The sequence below is a fragment of the Vigna umbellata genome, chromosome 4, assembly GCF_029865625.1.
Source record: "Vigna umbellata cultivar VRB3 chromosome 4, Vumbellata_1.0, whole genome shotgun sequence".
Lineage (NCBI taxonomy): Eukaryota > Viridiplantae > Streptophyta > Magnoliopsida > Fabales > Fabaceae > Vigna > Vigna umbellata.
Genome location: NC_142168.1, coordinates 59,994,407 through 60,016,951, shown reverse-complemented (window position 1 = coordinate 60,016,951; position 22,545 = coordinate 59,994,407). Strand labels below are relative to the sequence as shown.

Here is a 22,545-nt window from a genome sequence, read left to right as displayed (position 1 = left end):
TACATTGTAAGTATCACCATTTGGGAGTAGTCCAGTAGAGAACTTAGGACCTCCAACCTATCTTTGGCCTTTTGATTCCATCATAAGTCCCAATCTTTGGTGTTTTTTGGTTTTTGCAAATGCCTTGTTGTAACAACTCAATGAGAGTTGTTTTGTGAGACCACCCGCTGATTTGACTCGTTCGATGTTAGGGGTTTCAGATTTGTCCTCAAGTACGGAATGGTTCTCACCAGTTCTTCCACCTTCACGTTCTGTCATTGACGTGCATATGTCATTCAATCGTGAGGAGAAGAAAAGTTTCAGCCGTCGTAGGGTAGTTAGTCCTTGAAGGTTTGTTGCTGTTTCAGCCACTGTAGGGTTAAGTCCCTATAGGTTTGTTGTTGTTAGCCACTACAAACAGTTCAGTTCCTGCAGGTTTGTTGTTGTTCAAGGCAGTTAAGTCCCTAAAGGTTCGTTGTTGTTAAGGCAGTTAAGTCCCTTAAGATTTGTTGTTGTTCAAGGTGGTTAAAGTCCCTCCAGGTTTGTGATTGTTAGCCTTTTAGTGCCGCTACAGGGTAGTGTAATCCCTACAGGTCTGTTGTTGTTTAGAGCAGTTAAGTCCCTGAAGGTTTGTTGCTGTTTAGGGTAGTTAAGTCCATACAGGTTTGTGGTTGTTAGCCTTTGAAGGCCTCCCATATGTTACTCATGGAAATCATGTTCTTGAAGTTTTGTTGTTGTTCGCCACTATTGAAAGCAATCCAGTCCTTGCAGTTTGTTGTTGTTCGCCACTGGAGTCCTTTCATCTGTTCTTGTAGTTTGTTGTTGTTTGCTGCTGCAAGTCATCATCCCTTTGTTATGGAAATCTCCCTCGTCCATTTCTATCCAAGTTGAAGTTTCATGGTGCTAGTTCGCCCTCGTCCATTGTTGTCCAAGTTGAAGTTTCATGGTGTTAGTTCGCCCTCGTCCATTGTTGTCCAAGTTGAAGTTTCATAGTGCTAGTTCGCCCTCGTCCATTGCTGTTCAATTTGGTTTATTGACGTTCTCTACAATTGAGTTTGACTATTCCAAGCTTGGTTCATACAATCTTGTATGTTCCAGCTTGAGGGGGAGTGTTGTAATTTGAGATAATATCTTTAGAATCTTCCTAATTAGAGGAAATAGATATATAACCTTTATTTTATTTTACTTTCCTAGTTTCCTTATTTCCCTTTATTTTACTTTCCTAGTTTCCCTATTTCCCTTTATTTTACTTTCCTAGTTTCCTTATTTCCCTTTATTTTACTTTCATAGTTTCCCTATTTCCCTTTTTAGAAGAATTAGATTATTACAAATAGAAAGTATCATAATGTATTTTTTATGATTGAGGATAATAAATCAATCTTATTTTCCACATATGTTCATTTGCTCAAGAGTGGTTTGAGGGTAATAATTCTGCAGTTTTCGTGCTACAGAATTATGCAGACTTGCTGAGCGACTCTACTCACTCAGCGAAAGGTCAAGGAGTATGGGTCATTGTCTCAGGTTTTTCGCCGAGTAGGGTCGTTGAGCGAGTAAGTTGGGGGTCTGAACCACTGTCTTTTTATTCGCTCAACGAGTGGGGTCGTTGAGCGAGAGGACTTTGTGGTCGCTCAATGCGCTTGGTCATTGAGCGACTAGTCCAGGGGGTGTTTTATTCTTTCTATTCTTGTTTTCTTATGGAGCGGAGTTACATTTCTATTCATTGTGAATGATGTATAAGTATGTATGAGATTTTATGATCAAAGATGTGATGTGATGATGATGTTCAAGTAATGTGTGAGTTGTGGATTTCATGTTCCACGTGAGAAAGGAATTCCAAGGAGGAATATCCTAAGTTGATTATGTGGTGTTATATATTGATGTAGGGGCTCATGGATTGGGGAATGATCCTGAGACTCTCAATAACCCCATTTCATGTAGAGATGGGTGATTATGTTGTGGAGAGTAGCAAAAGGTCATAGTCCATGGTCACTAGTTAGGGCCATAGATGTTTGACGGATTAACCTTGGTGTATGATTTTATTATTGGTGGTTGAGGATGTGGTTATTATTATTATTATTTATGAGCTAAGTTGCTCAACCATACACGGGTGCAGATTCCTCATGAGTCCGATATCAATGCATCTATCTGGATAGTAAAAAGTGTTTCAAATGGATTGGACAAGTTGATGTGTTGTTTGATTAATCATATGCATGTATATTGTTATTGTTTTAAATAGTATGTAAAACCTTTTGATACTCTAGCTTACCCGTGATTTTTTGTGGTTTGTCTTTGTATGTTGTTTCTCTTTCACGATGATCACCTTAATGGTGTGAGCTCAGGGATGCAGCCTTTTCAGTTGGCGCAGGTGAAGATGGGGAGTGAAGCTTATAGTATAGGTAGTTACTTTTGTTCTTCAGGTGAAAATTTTTATTCACCTAATCTGTAGTTCTTGTTCTATCATTATACATGTAATGTTCAGTTTAGTAGTTTTATATTACTAAATTTGGGATGTTACAGAAAAAAGTCTCAAATATATTAAGATATTTTAGAAATAATTTTAATAAATATAATCAAATTATTCGAATTGTTATATTTAAGAATTAGTAATTATGAATTTTTTATATTTCAGAGCGAAAAACATCTTAAATTGTTTATTTTAAAATTAGTAGATAATTATAGATTTTTGTTTTAAATCAATATTTTGTATAATGTTTAAGATGAACATAGGAAATTGGGAGAGTGTAAAAAGCATAAAGGTATGAGTATATAACTTTATTTACATATAAAATTGTATTTACATATAAAATTATTTACATATAAAATTGTATTTCAATATCTATAAAAAGAAGAAAAGAAGCTTATCTTAAATAAGCTATAAAACAAACCTCATTAACTAAAAAACAGAAAATCCCTAAACACAATAGTCTCCCTTAAGTTGGGCAATAAATATTCATTAACCCTAGCTTGCAAATGTTAGATTTGAATTGGCTCCCATGAATGAATTTTGTAAAAACGTTTGTGACTTGTTCGATGGTGCGAATGGGCAAAAGAAGTAGGATATTTGATTGAATCTTCTCAGGAACCACATGACAGTCAATGTCTATGTGTTTCATGCGTTCGTGAAAGCTTGGGTTGTGAGTTATGTGACCAGTCAATTGGTTGTTGTAGTACAACATAGTCAGAGTAGAAGGATGATATTGCAAATCGTAAAGAAGAAATGGGAGCCATTGAAGTTCACATATGACAATAGTCAAGTCATGATATTTTGCCTCTAAGAAATCAAGTTCCCTATGAAAATGAAGAACCTTGTAGTGGAACATAAGGTGTTTGAACAAGTTGTCTAGTCAGAGTCACTAAATGCTTTAAGTTGAAGTTTAGGGTTGGTAGGGAAGAAAAGCGCCCAGGCAAGACAAAACTTTATATATCAAAGAATGTGTTAAGTGCCTTGTGGTGTTGAACATTAGGTGCTTGTAAAAATTGATTAGGTGAACTGCAAATATTTTATCAGGGCTAGTATTTGTTAGATAAAAGATCTTCCCTATGAGTCTCCTATAGGAATCAATATTGCAAGGTTGTTCCTTTGGTTAAAACAAAACAGCGTGGAACTTGTTTTGCTTCCAAGCATTCTAGCTTCTTCTAGAATGTCAAGTGCATACTTGCATTGATATAAATGGATACCCTTTATAGAGCTAGCTACTTCAAATCCAATGAATTATTTCATCTCACCAAGGTCTTTTATTTTGAAAGTGTTGTGCAAGAGGTCTTTAATCTTCTTTATTTCAATTAATGAATTTCTTGTCAATATAATGATATCTACATACACAAGTAAGGAATAATCAACTTTTGACTATTAGAATAACATTTAGTAAATAAGGAATAATAAGCCTTTGATTGAATGAAACCATTTGAAATAAGGAAATTAGACAACTTAGTGAACCATTATCTGTTGTTTGTTTCAAGCCATAAAGAGATTTAGTGAGTTTAGAAACTTGCTAATTGTTGGTGATAAGGTCAAGAGGAGGACTCATGTAAACTACCTCATGTAGCTATCCATGGAGAAAGACATTTCCTACATCAAGTTGATGTAGGTGTCAATCTTTGATAGCAACAAAAGCGAGCAATAACCTAACAGTTGTTATTTAGCTATAGGAGGAAAAGTGTCCATAAAGTCTATTCCCTTGAGCTGTGTATACCTTTTAGCCACCAACCTTTGGGTCTTTCAATAGTGTCATCAACTTTGTGTTTTATCTTGTAAAACCATTTACAACCAATGGGTTTCTTCCCTAAAGGAAGACTAGCTAGATATCATGTCTTATTATCTTGGAGAGCCTTAATCTCTCTGCTCATAACATCAATCCAGACTTTTTGTTTGAGGGCCTCATTATAATTTATTGGTTCATTACAACTAAATATGACAAGATTGCATATTAAATTACCTTTAGATAGAGAACAAGATAAGATAGAAGAGATAGGATGAAATACAATTTCCATTTCTGTTTGAGAAATTGGTTCCAATAATTATCTAGGACGCAATTGATAGAAACTTTAGGGTCTTTATGAAAAAATAATTTCATAAAAGACTACATTTATCCTAATAAAAATTTCTCTAGTTTAAATGTCCATGAGAATATAACATTTAATTCCAAATTTATAACCAATGAAAACACATCTTTTAGTTTTAGGCCCAAGTTTGGTTCGATTATACTCAAGAATAAAGACAAAACGTAGCCATCCAAAAATTTAAGATTCAAATAAGTAGGAGGAGAGGCATGAGGTAGTTCATATGGAGTTTTTCCAAAAAAGCACAATAGTAGGCATTTTATTGATAAGATGCATAGCGTGACAAACTACATAAGATCAATAGGCTTTGGGTAAATTAGATTGAAAAATAAGGTTGCGTGCAATGTTTAAAATGTGCTGGTATTTTTTATTCACAACAAAATGTTGTTGTGAAGTTTCACACAACTTTCGTGGTGTAAAATGTTATGTTTGTTGTCAAAATCATAATATTCAAATTCTTATCCCTTATTAATTTTGATGATTGTAATGTTTTGTTCAAATTGATAATGTTTTGTTCAAATTGATTTTTTATATAAGTAACAAAAATGTTTAAAAAGGGTCTTATTTCACATTTATTGTTCATTAGGAAAATCCGTGTGTGTCAACTAAAATCATTTACAACAATTAATAAATATGTATGGCCATGAACATACGATATAAAACTAGGACCCCACATATCTATATGAACAAAATAAAAGATTCTAGGATATTTGGTATCACTTTGTTTAAAAGAAAGTGTTTGTTGTTTGACATGATGATAAATATCACAAATAGTTTTAGAGTCTAATATGATGTGAGGAAAATGCATGCATATTTGTTCAACAATTTTGTTGGCAAGGTGTCCTCGTCTAAAATTCCATAGATCAATGTCATTTTGTTTACAAGTATAGAAAAAAATAATAGGGACAAAATCTTTATCAAAAATAGAAGAAAAACCCTATAGGTAGTATAATCCTTTACATAGATCAACATGTCCAATCATCTTTAATGATGAACTATCTTGAATCTGACAATACTCACACAACAAAAAGTTAGTTTGCAGTTTGAGTCTTTAATCATATTTTTGGACAAATATTAATTTGAAAGAAAAATCTAGTATGAAGAGAACATTGAAAAGAATAAGATATTTTTGAAAACTATAAGGGTCTTACATATTATGCAACAACATGGGTATGATTAGGCATCTTGACATGTACATGTTCGATTTTGTAAAAAGTGACAAAAGTTTTTAACATAGGTAACATGTGGCTCCTTAAAGAAAATTACCTTGTTGATTGTCAGTTTTAGAAGACTCGATTATATTTCTTTGAACATGATTAACAGAGTGAGTAGGGTTGTCAACATTTTCTAAAAGCTTCAAAATCTTTTGCATTTGCTTGGGTGTGAATTGATTGAGATCTTGATTGGGAGTTTGTGTATTAATTTGTGACGTTTCTTCCTTTCATGTTGAGATTGCAATTTACCTTACTGCCTCCCGTGTCTGCTTATACCATGGTTGGAAACCATATTTTGAGTAGCATGCATCTGTAGTATGATTCATTTCATTGCAACATAAATATTGTTTACCATAGTTAAGATTTCGTCCTCTTCCTTGATTTATCTCACCTGTGTTTCCACGTCCTTGCCTTTTCCAATTTCATGTCTTCTCAACAACATTGATTAGAGGTTTGCTTTTAGCCACTAAACCAATACCAATTAATTGTCGTTCTTGTTTTAAGACTAGAGAGGAAACCTTGTTGATATTCGGTAAAGGCTCCATAAGGAAAATTTGTGTCTTGATAGTGTTCTATATATCATGAAGGCCTTTCAAAAACAAATCCAATACTCTATTTCTCTATATTTCACTAAGGTTTTAGATAGATCACAAGAACAAACAGAATTAGAAATAGGTCTAAGAAATTCAAGTTCTTCTCATAAAATCTTTAAATTAGTTAAATATTTACTAACATTTATTTCACATTGTTTAGTGGAATATATCTCTTGTAGGAGATTAGAAATTCTAAAATAATCCCATTTTGAAAATCTTTCTTTCAGTTCCCATAAATCATTTGCATTTTCAATATATATGACGTTGTGTTATTTATGGTGAAAAGGTTTGAATGATCTAAGAAAGAATCATCACATTCATTCATTCCCATGCTTCACGTGTAGAATCATTAGATATGGGAGTCTTTATGTTTCCATCTAGGAACTTTCCTTTGTTCTTTGACAAAAGAGCACACCTCATATGGGCTTGAGAGGTTTAAAGTCATATCTATATGATTTGCTTGATTATTGAAGGTTGGCTCCTTACTAGTAGTTATGTTCTTTAAAAAGGAAGATATAAAAGAACTTCAAAATCTTGAAAAGAAATACTAACAAACAAAAACAGATTTTTTAACCTACTTTGATACCATATTTGATATGACACAAACACGTGTTTCTTCTAAACTCTGAAGATTACAAAGTGGTGAAACTTAGAATATTGAAAAAGAGAAATGATCTATGAAAAAATAGATACATATAAGATATAACTTTCCTTTTCTTTCATATAGAAAAGTATATTTCAATATAAAAGAAGAAAAGAAATCTATCTTAAATAAATAAAAAACCTCTAAATATAATACAAGCTACCACATGTGACATTTATTTAGTTTGATGTGATTGTAACATGTTTAATTTTATTTTTTAATTAAAATTATTTTCTCTATTTCAGATCCTTTCACCTTTTTCTTATCTTCTTCTCACAAATCCTAGGCTCTCTTTCTTCTCATCGTTGTGATGAATCCCAACGTTACCACCAATAATCTTTGCTAAAAATAGGTTTAATACATCATTTGGTCCCTAGTTTTGGAATTTTGTTCAAAGTCGTCCTACGTTTTAAAAAAGTTCAGTCAGACCCCATATTTCGTTAAAAAATGTTCAAAATGGTCCTTTTGGCTTATGACGTTAAAAACATAACAGTCCAGTTGCCTTCGTGGCCAAAACTAAATGACGTGTAAAGTTTTTGCAATACGTGGCACATATGATATATTTGAATGTGTAAATTAAAAAAATAATGATGTCAGTTAGGTTTAACGAAATGGGTTAAATCAAATTATACTTATCTAGGAATGCTATCGTGATTTCTGGGTTTAACAATCTGATGAAATTGGTCTTGTAATCACTATGGTGTGGTGATTCCTTGAAGGTCAAATTTGAAGAGCGTACGTACGTGAGGTAAGTGTTACTAACCCTAGCCTACTTACTTGATGTTCTTGTTGTTGGATTTGGGGGTTAGGGTTTGAGGTGGAAATAGGGGGTGGAAAGTAATGGTGGAGAGGAAGTGGATGATGGAGTGGAGGTGGATAGAGATGGTGGACTGGAGGTGGAAAGTAATGGTGGAGAGGAGGTGGATGGTGGAGTGGAGGTGGACAAAGATGATGGACTGGAGGTGGACAAAGATGGTGGACTGGAGGTGGAAACTAAGCCAGATATCTTTCATGTGTTTTTCGTTGATATCCATTTGGGACCAAAGTACACAGTTTTAAATTGAAAAGGGGACGACATTGCACATTTTTTGACCAAAGGGGAAACTAAATTTAACATTACATATTAACACATGAATGTAAACATTGAGTTTTACCTTCACATTACATGAACACCTATACCTGAACGTAAACATTGAGCTTCACCTTCACATTGTTTCTGCGTTTTTGGCTTGTGCAATTTGCAGGTTGGTACCCATGGATACTGCTTGCGAACTAGGGTTTCTATGGTTTGGCTAGCGATTATGTATGTTTATGGTTTGCTGCAAGTGTGAATTGGGTTTCTAAGTGTCACGATTGCAATTTTCTTGTTCATATTTGGGTTGGAATTTTTGGTTTGCAGGTTAGAGATTTCGATTCGGTTCTTGCTTAATGGTGGTGAGGCGCAACGCATGGTGGAGATTTTGCCCTGATTACTGGCTACACGGTTTAGGGTTTCATGGTGGCTAAGGTTTGATTTCTGGGTTTTCTGTTGCTTTTCTCTGCTTCGAATTGTATGTCTTTGTTAATGGTGGTGACGACAGCATGATGGCCTAAGGTTTTGGTGGTGGCGCGTTTCGTTCTGCGGTAGCGGTGACGGCTAGGGTTTCACGGTGGTGGCACAAAGGTTTCTGGTCTTAGGGAAATTAGGGTTTTATGGTGTCCTCCCATCCTTTTACATTAACATTGCCACATCAATGGATCACAGTTGTCACGTCATAAAAAATTGGACAGATCACAGTTGTCACATCATTACACCGTTATGTTTTTAACGTTGTAAGCCAAAAGGACCAACTTGAACCGTTTTTAACTTGGGATAATAGTGAATTTTTTTAAAAGATAGAACGACTTTGAACAACGCTCCAAACTAGGAACCTGATGAATTAAACCTTAAAAATACTATGACTAGAGTTGGTACGGGCAAAACCTACCATTCTCGTACATCCAAGACGAAGCAATTGCCAATTTCCTTCCTTACACCAGTGCGTAACTCCACTTTATCTCCTTACTCGTCTTTTATTTTAAATTTTTTGGTTGATTAATTTGTGTTATTGAAATATTGGAAGCGAAGGTGGAAGACTGGAGGGTGTGTGAACGAAAAAAAAGAAGAAAGTTTTATGATAGTTTATAAATCAAGAAAAAACGAAACAGTAAATAACTTTCCACTAAAGTGTGAAAAGAGTTATACAACGAGAATATATAATCTATTCGACATAAAATTTAATTCATTAACTTAAACAAAGTATTTACCTTTTATTGTAACATAATAAGTTATTAAAATATATAAACATAAATAACTAGTAAATATTTATAAACACATTATAATATAATAAAACGAATAATTAAAATGAAAATATTCAAATATTAACAAAAAGGTAAATTTAATATTTTATTAATATGTTTTTATATTAAAAAGAGAACATGATTAAAATAAAAAAATATAAAAAGTAATAAATAAAACAAAATAATTAATTTAAAATTTGATGACTTATTTTAATATATTTTATAAATATATTATATCACATCAATTAAATTAAGTTAGATAACCACCAAATTAAGATTACTTTTTTTAATAGTCAGGCGCCTTATCCATTAGGCCACAGGCGCTTGATATACCATTTAAGTAAACAGTGTGTGATTCATAAAGTATAATTAGGATTCAATGATAAAGTCAATATTACTATAGTTATTGAGGCTTCAGACCCAATGGGTGCAGTTAGATTCCGAACTCAGATATTTATCGTCACCTTTTTCCATATCCATCTTTTCGTCAAGATTTCTTACAGACATTCCTTGCAAAAGCAGGTTTATCGCCATGATTGTGAAATGGTGACAAATTTGTCTACAATGTTACGTGACTCAGTACTGCAGCACTTTGAAAAAGATTACTTTTATGTGTTTGCTGCATTAGTGAAGAGCCGTTGTTTTTACAATATAGTGAATACCATTGATGAAGAAACTGTCAAAAGAGCTCGTCCGAAACATGTGTGGACAACAATCTTTGCCTGCAGGAACACAACACTTGAAAGATCGAAAATAAACGATTAATGTTGTTAAAAAATAAATACTAACACATAAAGTTTATATAAATTTGCTAATTTACACATGCAATAAACTTTAAATTTATGAGTGTTAATTTACTAAATATAGACTTTTGAAAAGACGACTCTAATAAATTTAGTAAACATTATTTCATTACTAAATTTTAAGTTGATTTTTAATCCAGACCACACGGCGAGGCCAGTCCTCCATCGTGACGGAGAATGGGAAGGGAGAAGAAATTGTCGCACTTCCATCACAGCACTAAAAGTAATGCGAGATCACGGTTGATACCAATTGAACTCCAGATCAAGGTTGACACAGAGGAACACGGAAAGATGAATCGTATTTCAGAATTAGGGATTTTTACCAAAATTAATTAAAAACAAAACCCTAAATTTAAGGATTTTCTCATAAAATTACGGTGAAGAAGTCTGCATGTTGAACTCAAAATGTGTTTCATAAACTAACAAATTTTGCAAGCTGATTTTTATGTGTGAATTGAAAATGGTAAAAGGTAATGATATTTGTGAGACATTTTTGTATTCTCATTGCCCTTTCCTAAACTATGGCTATTTGGTTAAAAAATATATCATTTACTAAATTTAATCACAATGACACATCTTTTTAAAAATAAGACATGATTTAATTGGCTTAAATTTTTCAAATATACATGAGATAATTACAAAAACGAGAATCTACTTGAAATTTTTAACAAATATAAGACTATCCGATGATTTTGAATTAATAATAAATATAACTTCTAGAATAAGAGAAACATCTTCTTGGCGGTAGAAGAGTTTCACATAAATTTTTTGTGATATTTAAATTTGATTATTTTTATTACAAAAGTATTTGCAATCTCAATATGATTGTTTTAGGTGACAGTGCCAATATGATACTAAGAAATAAATAAAAAAACATATTCTTTGATCACTTCGTCTTATAGGTAGAAAAAGAAAACACACATCATGATTAACATCAATACAAAAAAAAATATCAAAGACCCTAAATTTCACTTCTTCTTTGCTTTTCCTGAAAACAACAGATCCCAAATTATGTTTGAAAGATTAGAGAAATGAGTTCTTAGCCTTCTTAATCTATTACATTTTTCATAAATAGATATATTAAATCTTAACTAATCTTGATTAATTCAAATATTTTTTTTTGTAAAACCCCAAAAAAATGATATTTTTATAAGTGGTAGAGGTCTAAAAATAGTGAAACTCGATTATTTTAATGTTAAACGATTTTATTATAAATAGTTTTGTTATAAACGAGTTTCATCATTTTAAAACGTATCATCTTTCAAGAAACCAATTTTCGTTCTCTACCTTCTCTCTAAGAGTTCTAACTCTTGAATTATCTCTTTGACGATCAAGAGGTGTGTAGACGACCATGACGTCAAGGTCTACAAATCCAACCTATCAATTTCTGTTTTAGAGCAAGTAAGTTTCTACTCGTTTTTTTGTCCTCTTTGCTTCGGTCAATGGTCATGGACAAAATTGTTATGCATGTATCATTTAGTTCTCTTTTCTTGCTCTTGATGAATTTAGAGTTCTAAGAACTCTGTTTGTTTCAATTTTGGTGCCTCGTAGGTCTGTTTAGGAATTTCTTGCGTTTCAAGCGACCGTCGGGACGTTTCCGTGGATTGAGGTTGTTTCTTCTAAGGTAAGGGAAACTAGAACTTGTCTTAGTTGTGTTTATATTATAAATTTGGTGTATGTATGAGTTATAGATGATTTTGAGAAAATTGGTATGATTAGGTGTATAAAATGTATGTTTGATTGGTGATTTTGATAGTGTGATGTTGAATATGAGTGATATAGTGTGATTATGATGATTAATACTGTTATAATTGAGTATGATGATGTTGAAATGTTTGAAACTGAATTCAAGTGGTTGAGTGAAATATTGGTCAAGTTACTTGAGTTTCAAGCTTAAAAGAGAGGTTTTGGTGAGTGAAATTGAGAATTTGGTATTTGAGTGATATGACAATTGGTCTAGCACTGTTATGTGGTTAATTGGGACTTGTTAGAAGAGTTAAATGGTTGAAAACTGATATGGAGTAAAGATTAGGGTTCATTGTTGATGTTTTGAAATGTTTTAGTGGAAAAGGGGGGGGGGGTTGAGTAGTGAGAATTAGAAGTAAGAGGTGTTGACTGTTTTGGACAGTTGAGAGTGTGTTATAAGACTCATTAGGACTTGTCTAGGTTGTTCAATGAGAAAAATCTGGTATAGGACAATTGGTGTCATCTTAGGATGAGTTTTGAGAGGTTTTTGGCCCAATTTGAGATTTTGAATGGTGAGATCTTGAAACAGAGGGATTGTAATCAATTTGGGGTGTTGGGGTGTACTAGCTAGTCTGTTTAGACCTGGTTATGCAGTTGGGAAACTGATATAGTGGTTAGAAAGTATACATTTGAGTTTGGGTAGCTTATAGGAGTAAATTTGGGTTTTCATAGGTCAATTTGGGATTTCGAGTGGTCAAGTCAAGTTAGGGGTCTGTTTTTAAATGTTTCTCAGTGCCTAAGAGTTTTTAGGAATAATTTAAAGTTGTATAGAAAGTCACCAAAGTCCAAATAGGTGAATTTTAGAACCTGGTGCAGCGTTAGGCGCCCTCCAAGGGGCCCCTAGGCGTTTTTGCGAGAATAATTCACTTGGGCACCCCCTTAGCGCCCCTGTTCCAGGGGTCTGGCACCCGGGCGCCCCTTTTGGGGGCGTTGGGCGCAACTCAGCAGATTTTTTTTTCACTTTTCGGGATCTCAAATTTGGGGTTCCGAGTGTTCGTTTTGGACGTTCTTTTATTTTAATTTGGGGGTTTTGGACCCTATTCCAGAGCTATTGGTGAGGGTTTCAGAGTTGTTTTCCTTACCTAAATATATGAGTATCAAGGTGCCACAAATAAATTATGTTAATGGGTGATTTCTGATTACTTGTATGATTGTTTCTATTTCTTTAATGTATGATTAGTAGTCTCATGTATTGGTGTACTATTTGAATGTGAAGTGATATCAATGGTTTCAAAGTTATAAAGGTTAGTTCCAAGGTGGAACTTCTTGGTGGTGGTTTCAAGTATTCTAAGTATGAAGGTAAGAAGCTCAGTTCTGATGGGTTATCCTGACACTCTAATGATCATTCATGCTCAAATAGAGAGAAATGAGTCATGTGGTGAGAGTAGCATGAGGTCTTAGTCTAGGTGCTTCCAGTATGGCCTAAGACGCGGTACATACTAACCTTGTGTGGTAGCTTTGATGGTTGTCAGTTGTTTCACTACACAAGTGCATAACCCACTATGGTCTTAGCCTAGGGCCTTTCTCCATCTGGCAAAAGGCATGTTGAAGGACTAACCTTGTGAGGTAGCTTTGATGGTTGTCAGTTTTTCCATTACACAAAGGGCAGAACATGTTTTAGTTCGACATTCATTGTATATCCGGATAGTCAAGTCTAAGTTTGTTGCATGTTTAGGATGGATGTTTATGTTGTGTGAGATGTAAAACATGTTGCAATGTTGTTTTATTATGATAAATTGTTTTACTCGTAGCTTACTCTTGCTTTTGTCTTTGGTTATAAGTTATTATCTATGTAATGTTTTATTTTGATAGTTTTATCCTATGACACTTTTTGAAGAAATTTAGTTTTATTCAATTTTAGTTTCACTAAAAAAAATTGAATTATTCTTTTCGAGAAAGCTGCTTTAATCATTATTAACTGTTTCAATATTTTAATTTCAATAAAAAAAATAGCAAAGCTGGCATCAACTTTAACTTTTCATATTATTTTTGAAAAAATGTTGTGATCTAACGATACAATTACATTACGCGTTATTAAATTTGTTAAATACATATTAATGTGTTAAGTGACAGTCAGTAAACAAAATAAAACGCGTTATGAACCAGCTCGATTCCTTACATAACCAGTAATTGCAGGTACGTTTTACATTCCCAGTCTTTATAAGGAAATTGTGATATTAATCTGCTTAAATTTCATTTTACAGTTTTACCTTTTAATAATAATTAAAATTTTAATTCTTATAAAAATGTTCATATTCGTGTAAAATGACATTTAGTAAGGAGACAAACATATGATGTAGAGATCCTGGTGTCTGGTAAAAACATTATAATCGGTTCCTTTGCACACTCATTTGATTGATAGATATGGAGTACAGGATAGATAAGTTACCAAAAAGTGAAAAACTTAAGAAACCATAATTGGTGTAAAGAAAAAAATTCACTTTGCACACCACCCATAGAAGCGGGGGTTGGAAAAGAATAGAATTCTGAAAAAAATTGTGAACACGAAATAAAAAATTACACATATGATGAGCCAGAAAGAAGACGAATTTAGAGTTTTCTATGTTGATTTTTGTTCTGGGGGTGGAGCAGTCCAGTATTTCTTAACAGCAAAGAATATCTTTTCTCTCTGGTGAGGCCCCTTTTCATGGTCTGCGATTCTGGAATCCCATTCCATTGCATCTGCAAATTTCTTCACCTTCAACAACACATCCACGTCATCACGCAGGATCACACTGCCCTGTGGCCGCAAAATTCTATCCATCTCAAGAAGAATGTCCTCCATTTTACACCTGCCACAGGTTAAGACAATTATTTAATACAATTTTTAAATTATTGAACCACCATTGAAGTAGTTATCTGTCAGTTTTCAAGTCTTTCAATCAACTATTGAAATAGTACTTAGTCAACTTCGAAAGTAGGAGATGCCATCCCTGTAACATTTTTTAGCTGACCAAATTGAGAAATACCTGTTTTGGTATAGGCTGAAAACTGAGTCACCGTGTATGAAGTCGTAAGTTCTTGGGTATGTGGACATTGCTTCACACCTGTAAGCAAAAGTAGTTAGTGTTGAAAAGTGTAAAGACAAAGATTTGGTTTCTAAATCATTCATAATAATAGATTGAAAACAAGTGTATCTGTATAACAGTGCCCTGTCTATGGTAAAGGACAAAAGTTGGTACCACTTGAGTTGTGTTTAAGCATTTAGCAGTGATGAACAGAAATTAAGCTAAAGTGAGATATGCTTCTAATCTAATCAGTCAATGAGAAAGCTACTTTCTACCCAACTATGTTCTACTTTTCCTAGAATGAGTCCCTCTACTAATTTACTATTATGGAAGAAAGGCATACCAGTTTTGGTAGGTTCCAATCAATCCACGTTCATATATGACACCAAGGGTGTTGAACTCGGCCTCAACAGGGACAGTGTTCATGACCCACAGAGGATCATCAATCAGTGCAGCTGCAAAGCCTCCCAAGAAAGCATTCATATCAAGCAGATTACGGTATCTACCACGCTCTGCTAGCTGATAGTCCAAGCTCTTGTAGTATGCTACTCTCTTCTTCCATAACTCTGTGTTTTCTTTAAACATGTCAGCCGTAATTCCCTTCAAGCTTCCACTACTAATCCTTGGTGGCACTGCTGTTAATCTCTCGGGCCAATTTGATAATTTGCCACCACTAACTTCACTGACGTCATTCACCTCTGGCAGTGGTGTCAAGCAGGTCTCCATTTTGGTGTACCTGACAACGAAACAAAATGTTAAAAGTGAAAAGGTCGCCAAAAGCATGTAAACAAAATATTTAACATTAGGGGCCACACAGAATCTTCTCCTTTTGGCTGATCAGCTAGATTCGGGAAGGTAAGGGAATGGAGTGAGAAACAAGATGGAAAAAGCGACATAGATTATGGTTGCACTGACTACTGACTAGTCACTTTAAAAGCTTTATCTTCCAAGTGGTTTTGGTATCACTACTAAACTCTCATTGGCAGCAAGCATAATTTGCTTTTTATCCTTAGAAAAGAGAAAATAGAAAAGCTATAGGCTCAAAAGCAAAATCAATAGCACACGGAACTAACAGTGACAGTGATTGTAAGCCGATCTATCTGCAATACTGCCAACCTAAAGCTTCACTATCCGAGAATTATCTTCATCTAAGACGTATTTTAGGTCTCTCAACTTTCAGCCATAAGGGTCTATTCTCATCCTAAATCTGCCACCAATTATATATGTGTCTAAAACCATGGAAATAGAATCAATTTTGCTAAAACACATTTTAGCCATCTTAAGATTGGTACTGCCGTTACCATGCTGTGTCTGGATCCTTTGCCATACAAAAGGGTCTATTCTTGAAGACTTTTCTTGTTATTTTGCAATGTATATGATTGGTGGGCTTCTGCCATATGGCAAGGTCACCCTTTTGCACCAATTTTTTCCAGCATAGGCTTTTTGCCACTTTCTCTATTGTATCTTGTTCCTCATTGAGACTCTCACGAGTCCTCTCCCAACCCTTCCAGTGGCTCTGCCAATTTATCGGTGGCCCTGAAAGAATCCAGTAACCACCTGGACGCAGCACTCGATCAACTTCTGTCAAATAAATTCCCTCTGCCAACATCACCATTGAAAACCAGAAAAAACAAAAATTAGTCCACACAAAAATGTGCACACGAAACAAGATTTGATGAATTTATTATATGTACCTCTCTGGCCCCAGGGAATGAGGCAACGTGAGCAGTGTGCCATGTCAAAGGCCCTTGAAGGGTAAGGAAGCCTAATTGAGGCAAGAACTCCAATCAATGCAGGAACCCCTCGTTCAAGAGCAAATTGAACTTGAGCTTCGTGTGTATCTCTTGGTGCAAATGACACTGCTAAAATGTCTCGTGACAGAAGATATGCTCCCCAACTTGCAACCTGAATGGTATAAACAAATCATTAAATTAGGCCAAATGGAGAATTTGTGACATACAAAAATGAACTTCTTCTGGTAATTAACCATGTCAATAGTAATAGGCTTATAATGTGTTCCAAATTTTTAACAGAAAACCATTCCAATGTGATTACCAAAATAATGCTCGTAATGGAACATGTTTCAAAACCATGAGAAATAAGCTTGAGGGTCCAACAAAATGTCTTCTTCTAATAATGAAGTTTGATGAAGTAAATTGCAAATCAGATGAAGAAAGCATAATTGCGATGGTTGGTTAGGGATCAACATCTAACTCCTTAATCAAGATTGTCCTTTCCAGAGATTCTTCAACGAACAACACAAATTCCAATAATATTATAACCATGATTAGCACCGATTGAATTGAAAAATATATTTAGTATGTTTGGCCAATTGCGTAGTACTTTATTGTCATAGTCAAGATCGCACTTTACTTCGATCTGAAGAATTAAGTAGATTGTTTTGTAAACTAGTTTTATGTGATTCCCATTTCACTTTCCTCCCTTCACAACTGGACAAATTCGTAGTTCCAATTTTCACGTCTCTAATATCGTCACTCAAATCCTTATCTATTAATTCATGGCATTCACAAAGAAGGGCCACCATCACATGTTATAAAAAAATAGGAAAGTATTAAAAATATATTTTAAAAAATCGGAAGAACATGCTGAGACAAAATTTGCGGGATTTAATTTTGATCAATTTTCGACCTTTTTTTTCTTCTTTCACCCACATGATCACTCAAATAAGATATTCCATTCCATAAAAAATAACATTTTTTGAAGCATAGAAGGAAAGAATACGTAGCATTTACAATCCCGATTCATCCTCATTCTCTTTTCGAAACATTCCAAATAAGACAAAATTTCCCACTATTATTAATACCAGAAAAAGAGTTTATCTTTTCCGGAAAAACCCAATTGGTCAAGGGTGGACCCATTATTCTATAGTTGTTAAACCACCAATGGAAAAGAGGCGAACCACTCGGTTCACCTGAAACCAAACACAAACATAAAGCTTCTACAGAAAAATAAAATAAAATAATCAAAAGTAAACAAAAATCCATGGAAAGGTGGTGACCCGCCCGGTTCAACTAAAACTAAAAAACATTAGAAAACAAAATAAAATAAATTACGAATTGAGATTCAGGCCTCTCAATTTTCAATCAGAAACAGAATGTAATTCGTATATCGAATAAAAGAATATGATATTCAGAATTTTTATTTTCAAAATACAAGCATATAGAAAATTTTAATCGAAAATGAAGATCCGAAAACAAGTGTTACAGTAAAATTAAACAAGAAAACAGTGTAATTTGAAAGAATGAAACTCTTAAACCGAACCGGTTCAAAGAAAGTACGTACCCCACAGCCAGTGTCTAAGGCGGTTCGGATGGACCCATCTTTTAGATTAATGAGTTTTCCGATGTCATCAATGTACGCACCTGCGCCACGTGGAAACATGGTCCCACCCCCTGGGAACCTGAACCGGTCTCCCTCGAACCGGACCCAGTTCTGGTTCTTCTTCTCCACGGTCAGCTCCTTGTGTGGCACGTTCGCGAACCACGCAGCATCGCGGCTCTCCGGCCACCGCAGCGGCACACGGTATCCGAACGGCGCAGGAATCCGGCACCGCAGCACCTCAGCCTCCACGGGACAGTGCCGCTCGCGGTAGATCAAGTCCTCGCGAGGGAACAACAGCGACCGTTGCACGTCCTCGCAGGGAGTGTACTCCGCCAGCGTCGGATCACAAGGCGGCGCGTGGAACCCACGCGCCGACTCCTCGGGATCGGGAGCGAAATGGGTAGCGGAAAAATCCAAAGTTGAATTGGAAATGGAATTGGAGAGGAGTTTTGATGTTGGGTCGGGGCAGTTGCGGGCGCCAGAGAGGTGTGTGCCGGCTGAAACGGCGGCTAGTGAGGGCGGAGAGTGGTGCCAGAGGCCTAGGAGGTAGAAAAGGGTGCAGAGGAAGGTGGTGAAGGTGAGAAAGTAGAGTCTTGTGAGTTGTTTGTTTTGCTTCTTGGAAACGCAATTCTGAACTAGGGCTGCCCAGTTGGCCATTGTTTGACCGATGAATCAGAAAGAAACCGAAACTGAAGGGCTTGTGGTGGCGTTTGACGTGAAAGGTGTTGCTGTCGTTATATAATGGTGTTATGCGTCTTCATGGGGAGTTGTGAGAGCATGACGGAAGAGAAAGACGCGTTATTATTTAAACGAGTGCGTGTGTAGAGAGAGAGACACACACACACCCATGGGAAAGAGTCGATGAGAAGAAGAAGAAGAAGAAGAGATAGAGAGAGAGAAGAGTGTGGCGGTGGAATCAGGTTCTTCTCTTTGGTTCTTGCTTTGCTTGGACTGTGTGTTTGTGTGAAATGAATGGACGATGAGTGGACTGTTTGTTTGTGCTGAATTGAATTGGATTGAATGAATGAATAAGTAATATGAATAAGCACTCTCTGTTACTATACGTTGCCTTTTTTTTCTACAGATTTAAGTTTAAGAGATTAATTAAATTTAACAAAATTATTGCAAGGGACAAAATATTTAATCACTAATTTAATGCTCTTAATTATTTATTCAAATTTTAATTACTTTATTTAAGTTGGAGTTGCATGCTGCTAGCTGTTCTGTACACGTTGAGTTTTATTACAATATATTCATGAATTCAAAATTCTTGTTCAACCATTTATTAATTTTTATAAAATTTATTTAAAGTTTATATTAAACTAAATAATTTTTAATTGATTAATAACAATACTAAGATGTTTAATCATAATTAAAAACTGAAAACATGTTACCATTGTAAATGAATTGGTTTCGGTTATCTTTTCTTTTATTTTATTCTACCAAAAACATTTTAATTTGATTACGATTTTACTCATTTCATTTAGACCAACATGAGAATGATATAATCAAAATCTCATATTTAATAATTGTCCCATTAAAATATGTTTTTCTTTTATTATGGCAAGTTGTTTATCTTGTATAGAAGGTTGTATAAAAGTTGACTAATTCTTTGTACTCAAAATGTAGTGTTATGATTTCACCCAGATTTGACTTGCTTCATCTATTTAAATGACAACTGATATAAACCAAAATTCCCTATTCAATAATTTTCACATTAAAAGTCTATAGCACGATTCAATTATAGTTTATTATCTACATTTTTTTTTTGCAATTCATTACAAATTATTTATTTAAGTTGGTGCATTTTGTTGATAAAAAAATTCCGTGCTAAATAAAATCTCATTAAAATTTATGAATGAAGAGTGTTATATTTTTCAAACTAAAGAAAATAATTGTTAGTGAAAAATAAATTGCCAGATCAATTTGAAACCATACCTTAATAAAATAATTAATACAAATAAATTATATTAGTGTATACGTATATATGTATATGTATAAATTATATCAGTGTATATGTATAAATAAATAATGCATAAGTAGAAAGAAGTGTCATGAAAAAGGAATGGTGGTATTAATAACAGAGAGAAAAGGATAATGTCGAGGAATAATTTATTTCCAGAAGAACAAGGAATATTAAGATTAGTAGTGTACTAAACTTTTTTCCATTTTAAAAGAAATACTATTTATAAGTTTATTGCCATTCAAAATAATTAGTCTAAAATTGTATATTTGATGGAAGTTTACAATTTTTGGTATTTGGAAAGAAGTAATGAATACTAATTTTTAATGACAAATTCAGAGAGATGAAAGGGGAATGAAAACTGAGGTTTTCCTTCAAAAGGATGGAAAACGTAACGTGAATTGGATATTTAATTTTAAGAGATGAAACTGAAAACAAGCCACAAAACCGAAAAATGTATAATTTTTTTATACTTAGCTGTTCCCCAGCTCACAGAATCATCACATGATGTTGACCTTAATGAAAACGTAAATGTTTAGGATTGAGAACTTTGTAGGATTTAAAACTTCGCATTAAATGCTTTTTTTGAAAATATAAGAACAATTAATTTGTTATTTAGGGATGATATTTTTGTATTTTACATTCAAAAACTATTTGTGAGAATATCATATTTGTCATGGATGATAGAAGATTAGTAGTTAGGAATGTGTGTAAAAATAGTTATTTGAAATAATTCATATTCTTTTTTTTTTCTTTTTAAAAACAAATATTTTTGTGTATTCATGAATATTATTAAGTTTTAATAAAAGAAATAGATAAATTTGAAAATTGTTTTGAAATATATGTATGATTAGTTTATGTATTATTTTTAAAACATTAGAATAATTTAATTTTGGATATTAATAGTTCATTTTTTATAAGGTAATAAGCAAGATGGAAAAGTCATTTTAATATATATATAATATATATATATATATATATATTAATTTTCATTATTAAAGAACTAATGTTAAAAGATATGTGAAAGACATTTATAAGTTTTATTATTTTTTTAATTATTTTATTTAAGGAAAGAAATTTGGCTTCAATCTCAAATAACCAAAGTAATATGTCTTTTCTGTTTTTGTATTTAAATTATCCACTAAAAGATGAATTTCCCTTGGATCACCAAGCATATACCACAACACCATTTATCACAATTTTAATATATCACATATATTAAAATATCAGGCTTAACAAATTTAATATCATTCAATCAACACAAATCAAAATAATCAATATTCAGAAGCTCAATATCACACATCATTCTATTCATAACAAACAATTAAAATAAAATTCAACATGTAAAAGCTAAAATTAACTTACTTCACTTGGCAGGACAACTTAAAATTGCTCTAAGACACAACCATCTTCAAACGATCAAATGTTTTACACATAGAAACACGAGAGTGATCACATTGACGACTCTAACGATAAACAAATTGAACCAATAAAAATGACAAAAATTCACTTACTTAAAAGAAGAAATCGATCAGTTGTTCTTGTCCATAACTTCCCTCATCACAATCTTTTATTGTTAAATAGATAATTGAGAAGATCATAAACTTATAAAGAAGACAAAAACTTTAGAAAAATGAATTTTAGAGAAATAGTGATTTTAATATTATATTGTTCTTGTTTATAAAATCAAATTTATGATTTTAAAAAAGAAAGAAATTAAATATTATTTAATGTGATAGAAAAAAGAGATTAATTTCATGATTTATTTTAGCAAATATAAGTTATGACTTCACAACGTTTTAATGCCACAAAAAATATACCTTACTTATGCTTTTTAATCAAAATTCAAATTCTTTATATAGAGCTTTAAACTTCTTTTTTGGTCTCTCTTAGATCAACATGCCAAAGTGCTACTGATATTCCCACCCTAAAATGTACATTTTAAAAATGGTTTAATATACTTTTTATTTTGTCTTAAGTTCCGTGTAATTTTTATATTTTCAGTTTTAATCTCCTCATTCATCCTGCCAATTTCCATTCTTAACAAGTTTCTGCATTCAATTTTTATTAAATACTTAATAATTTTGCGATTAAAATAAAATTCTAATCACTAAAAATTAGTTTCCCATAAATTATTTTGTATAAGTTATTTTATATAAATTTTATTTTTTACATTTACGTATAAATGAATCTAATTTAAAAAAATATTTTTTATGGAAAATCTCTTACTAGCATATAACATCACATAATACAATCATATAAGAATAAAAACTAGTTATATTTATGTAATATATGTTCATATATTTTCAGTATATATATATATATATATATATATATATATATATATATATATATATATATATATATATATATAT

The 22,545-nt window shown here is 33.1% G+C and overlaps 1 protein-coding gene across 1 annotated transcript; it reads right to left on the bottom strand.

Annotated features, from left to right (window-relative positions):
* Positions 1 to 14,168: 14,168 nt before the first annotated feature.
* Positions 14,169 to 18,983, bottom strand: LOC124823844 (putative methyltransferase PMT15). The gene is made up of 6 exons (XM_088113299.1): positions 18,169 to 18,983; positions 16,560 to 16,770; positions 16,167 to 16,464; positions 15,209 to 15,601; positions 14,827 to 14,904; positions 14,169 to 14,649 (listed from the first exon to the last, which is right to left on the bottom strand). Exons 1-6 carry the CDS (start codon positions 18,862 to 18,864, stop codon positions 14,418 to 14,420), a joined length of 1,908 nt encoding a protein of 635 aa, XP_087969425.1. The 5' UTR covers positions 18,865 to 18,983; the 3' UTR covers positions 14,169 to 14,417.
* Between the last annotated feature and the right edge of the window lie 3,562 nt (positions 18,984 to 22,545).

Bases quoted from the DNA above. Each gene is read 5' to 3' on its own strand.
- LOC124823844 (XM_088113299.1), bottom strand. From the start codon at position 18,864: ATGGCCAACTGGGCAGCCCTAGTTCAGAATTGCGTTTCCAAGAAGCAA. The intron at 16,771-18,168 runs GTACGTACTTTC...TATACCATTCAG, and splicing joins CCTTAGACACTGGCTGTGGG to GTTGCAAGTTGGGGAGCATA. The intron at 15,602-16,166 runs GTAACGGCAGTA...TTTCGTTGTCAG, and splicing joins AAGGATCCAGACACAGCATG to GTACACCAAAATGGAGACCT.